The sequence below is a fragment of the Limulus polyphemus genome, unplaced genomic scaffold (assembly GCF_000517525.1).
Source record: "Limulus polyphemus unplaced genomic scaffold, Limulus_polyphemus-2.1.2 Scaffold1598, whole genome shotgun sequence".
NCBI classification, from domain to species: domain Eukaryota; kingdom Metazoa; phylum Arthropoda; class Merostomata; order Xiphosura; family Limulidae; genus Limulus; species Limulus polyphemus.
In genome coordinates this window covers 56,370-61,245 of record NW_013667208.1, presented here as the reverse complement: position 1 = coordinate 61,245, position 4,876 = coordinate 56,370, and the positions used below count along the sequence as shown (strand labels likewise).

Below are 4,876 nucleotides of genomic sequence, written 5' to 3'. Positions count from 1 at the left end.
GGGAAATAGTATAATAGCCAATGCTTGGCAAGAAGTTTTCATTTATAAAATTTTGTTGTTGTTCTCGACTTGTATTTTTATTTTATTACCTCATCTCCATAGTTACTATTTGCAAATAGTCAATAATATTGTAGGTCCATTTTATTGTTCTTTCTACCTGCCATTATAACCCATTTTCATCTCATCATTTAATTTCTGTTGTGCATATATTGTTATATAAAAGATATTTTAAAGTGATTCATCAGGTGGAAAACGAATAGATATAGATAAACCGATATGTGGCGCCATCTAGTGTACCTACATTCATCTATAAATTTTCTTTAAAAGTGACCCGAAAAATGGGGCTAACTTTGTAACCTGTGGCCCGATTTTAACAAAACTTGTTATATTCTGTTTGTTTTCATTTCATTACAAATATGGCCCTTTGTGTGCCGTTTTTGCTGTGGTTAATTACAGACAAGCAAACAAACAATCTCGGAGTTTTAGTTGTATATAGATTACAGATGTTTTTCTATATATTCAATAGGCTAATAGTGTAGTGATGGCTGAAGTGGATGCACCTAGTTGGCTTCATAAGTACATCATAGGGAGGAAGGGAGTCAACATCAAAAATATAACACAAGACATGACCAAGGTGAGAAAAACCAGTGTCTTTTATTGGAAACTTTATTAACTGATAAGTAACAATTTAAAAAATCTTTACTTATTAAAATTGAACATTGCTCATATTATATTCTTACCAAAAAACTTGCCTGCTGAACTCATTCATCTCTAATGTTAATTTGGTAATTAATAATGCTTCTTTTACATGCATCTTATCATACCCTCTAGCCAGAATTTTAAAAGTACTTTGATATATGGCTTCATTACCTTCTCCAAACATGTGATCTCTCATACTTGATTTTTTAGTTCCCCATTAACGTTGCTTGTTGTTTTATGAGTTTCCAACAAGCTTGTGGGTGAACTTATTTACCAAGAATTACATCTAGGACATTTATTCTTATCACTTCACATGTTTTTAGGTATGAAATTCTGTCTTTATATCTGAAATAAATATTGAATTCTATTCTTGGGCTTGAAAACTACTGTTAAATCAATTTGTAGATTAGTTCTTTAAAAGAGCTTACACAATTTTTATCTCTAACATTTTTAACTGTAGAGAGTAATGTGTTAAACTACAATTTCTCTGGAGCATTAAGTTTAACTTAAGATTTTTAATCATGTTCAAGTAATTGTGTGATGTTATGTCTCGTATTATTAGGAAGAGCATTTTTACTTGACTTGTTTTTCTTTATAAAAATATCTATGTTGTACGTGTAAGTCCAGTTAATTTTTATTTTAACAAAACTTATTTCAGACAAATCTGTAATTCAACTGTTAAAATATAAACCTGTAAATGTTTTCTTATGATACAAGTAACATTCAAGCCTGTTGTTATTATGTACTAGTGTACCAAGAATGTAAGTTGTTCTTCCTGATGTTCCACAGTTAAACATTATTTTGCTGACTATTAAGATATTGTAAAAACTAACTTGTATTTTAAGAATCGCTAAAGATGACAAATGTATCAACATATATTCAGTAAACAGTATACAGGCTTGAAACTTGACAAACAGTTCTATACCCAATGGTTTTTGTAATGGCAAAGAAATGAGTTGCAAATGATAGCACTGTGATCCTCTTACTTCCAGATAATATGAAAGATAGCATCATATACAATTTCTTGGTTAGGGTTAAAAATCTTAAGATAATAAAAATTTTAATGATCTGTAGTTAAGTTTTGTCATATACACAATAAATATAAATAAGCTGTGTAAGCTCTATCATAGATGTTATCCACAAATTCTCATTAGAGAACACTATGAAAGGAGTTTACACATTTGGAATGTTGCAGATTAACAATCAAAGACCAAAGTTGAACAAGAAGCTAAATTGTTGAATGTAAAACTACTATTTAACTTGATATTTTGCTGTCTGTTGATTATTTTTGTAGTAATTAAATGGAGTCTGTTACAATAAAATGAAGATTTTTTTTTTTACAGTTATTGCAGTAAATAAAACTAGTTTCTCAAGACCATATTAACTCTTTCAACACTGGTTCGGTCCTTTGAACCAACCTCGTTATAGTTTACTTACTGATAATTTAAGTGTATCTTTACAAAATTTTTTAGACTTGTAGTAAACATTAGAAGCCTTTTGCACACGAAAAATCAGATTTTTTAATGAAGTATTTTTACTTAAATTTCCCCCGTGAAAATATCTATTCTTTTTTTTAACTAGTCTGAGTGCAAAGTGATTTTCATATCAAAATTAAAAATACTTTTTGTCATCTAAAAAATCTCAAATTTCCTTTGTGTAATCTCAAAAATCTCCTAAATGCATTTCAAACATTTTTTTTCACTAAATTCTTGGTTTTTGTTATTTTCTCTACCGTATCTCAAAACGGTATCGGTCAATTCGACCAACCTCATAACCACCAAAAAAAATCAATGAGCCTAAATTAACCTTCTTTTCTTTCTAGAATGACTTCAAATTGTAACCTGAAACTACATTTGTTTATCCTAAGTAGCCCTAAGTTCGTAACATTATACATCTATTTATAATTAAATTTTAATGTTTTATTGCCCTTCTAACCATAACTAACTGCTATTTCCACCATAAAAGTTGTAAATCACTTGGGTAGCGTGCAGCTCACGTTACACTATTGAATTACATTGCCCACGAGCTGCTTGCATGTGTGCCTCGTAAACCATTTTAATTATATTATTATTACTTATTTTAATGAATCTAGTCTTAAATAACTGGAAAAGATCCCTTTTGAATCTTGTACTGTGAGATAAATTAACGATATTCTGTTCAGGATACAACATTATACAATACGTCATTTGATAGATTACTGTCTTGACTTTCTATTAGTTATAAGTAATATATAATTAAACATATAAGAGAATTATCAACGAATTGTGAAAGAGAGGATGTGACAAGTGGGTCTGGCAGGAGGGGTCTGATTTTCTATTGAATAGTTCTGTAACCAAACAAAATTGAAGTTTATAAAAATTATGGTCTATTTCAGCAATAAATGTTTTATAGAGTGTATTTTACATTTAATTTCATACATTTTGAAGGGGTGATGGATAAAATAGGGATGATGACATGCTAATACAAAATGTGTCATGTGTGTGTTGCACTAGTGGAATTTCAGGATTTTTTTTCTATATATTTCCTTGTAGAATTAAGAATTTAAAACTTGTATCCTATTAAAATATGGATTCTTAGCTAAGATTGCATGCTATTTTAATTGGTATAACCTACACAAAAGTAGTTTAATAAAAATTTTAAATGTTAGACACTAAAACTTTGTGTCATGCACAGTAAAGTGCACCCAAGCCGATAGGGTTAATACAATTTGAATATGAATGTTTAAGACAGTTACATACTTTTTATCTAGAAAAGTTAAATACAGTAATGTTCAGTTTTACTGGTAACCATATATATTGGTTTTCTTGATTGTAAAATATGCATTGTTTTTTTTTAGAATCTTAAGTACTTGCTAAACATATAAATACTGTAAACTAGGATATTTTATGAAATGATCATGACTGCATGCTTACATTTATGATATATCAAAACTATTTTATAATCATCACTCTAGGTTCATGTGGAGTTTAATAATGATGCAGGTAAAATCAAGTTGGAAGGACCACAAGATGAACTTGATAAAGTTCGTATTGCTTTGGAGAAAATGATTGAGAACCTAAAGTTAACATTTACATATGAGGAGATTCAGGTTGATCCTAAGTATCACAGACATATCATAGGAAAAAGTGGAGCCAATGGTAAGGAAAATACTCTGTGATGGAAATTTTTAATTAGGTTTATAAGTTATACAGAGCATTTTTGAAATAATTGTTTTGCTTTGTCCAAGAACAATTAAAATAATAATAAACTGTTGGTTAGATAAAATACTTGATTAGCAGAAAATAGCAAATAGCATTTTATTTTTAATGTAGTACTATTTAAATGCTGATTTAGATGTTAGAAATGACTTTACATTTATAAAGAAAATTTGATACAAGTTGTTGTCATTTAATCCTCTTCAGATGTGTCATTGCATTTGTCAACTTGTATTTAAAATTTTATTGAACTACTATTTCAGGAATTTATGTCAATAACTTTGGTATCAAACTGTAGATTATAATTCAAATTTTAGTATTATACAGTATTTAATTTCTTAATTTAAAAGTAAGTATTAAAAAAAATGCAGTTAAACGTTGATTTTTTTGTGTGTCACGTGGTATGTTGAATGCAGCACTGGTTCAAATTAGATGTTTGTGATGTAAAATACTAAGTCTATAGTTTTCTCTTTGGTGATATATCACTGATGTAATAAATCAAACACGATGGAGTCCTGCTCACCTCTTTCCATTTTTGGAAACGGTCCATTATATACTTACTTCAATATATGATGTGAATAACTATTCAAAAGTTCCGAATGTCCCACTGGTGGCTTTCTCAGCCATTTTCATGTGTTAGGATGCCATTTTTTTCTTTCAAACTAAGATTTCAAGAAGGTAGGTTATCTTTAGTCTGCTCAAAATTTCATATTTTTATTAGACCCAAATACATCTTAGTTAATAAGCTTGATAAATCGTAGTGGAATTCTATGGTATCAATATAGTAATTCCTGATTGATTTATTTATTTATTTATTTTTTTCTTTTTCTTTTCAGCTGTGTGTGTGTGTGTGTATGATGTATATACACCGAGTGGTCACAAGTAAATAGACACCACCTTTTTAGAAAAAATGAAAATTTTCAGCCATATTCACATGAATTGATATATTTATAATTTAACTAATATTTAGTACTTCCTTTTGC

General features: G+C 28.9%; 1 protein-coding gene across 2 annotated transcripts in view; it reads left to right on the top strand.

Moving 5' to 3' along the window:
* Positions 1-4,876, top strand: part of LOC106464246 (vigilin-like) — a 77,386-nt gene that overhangs the window by 22,430 nt on the left and 50,080 nt on the right. For both annotated transcript variants that reach the window (XM_013924374.2, XM_022391961.1), the window contains exons 8-9: positions 527-634; positions 3,653-3,836. In XM_013924374.2, coding sequence (XP_013779828.1) covers positions 527-634; positions 3,653-3,836 — 292 coding nt within the window. The remainder of the gene's footprint in view (positions 1-526; positions 635-3,652; positions 3,837-4,876) is intronic.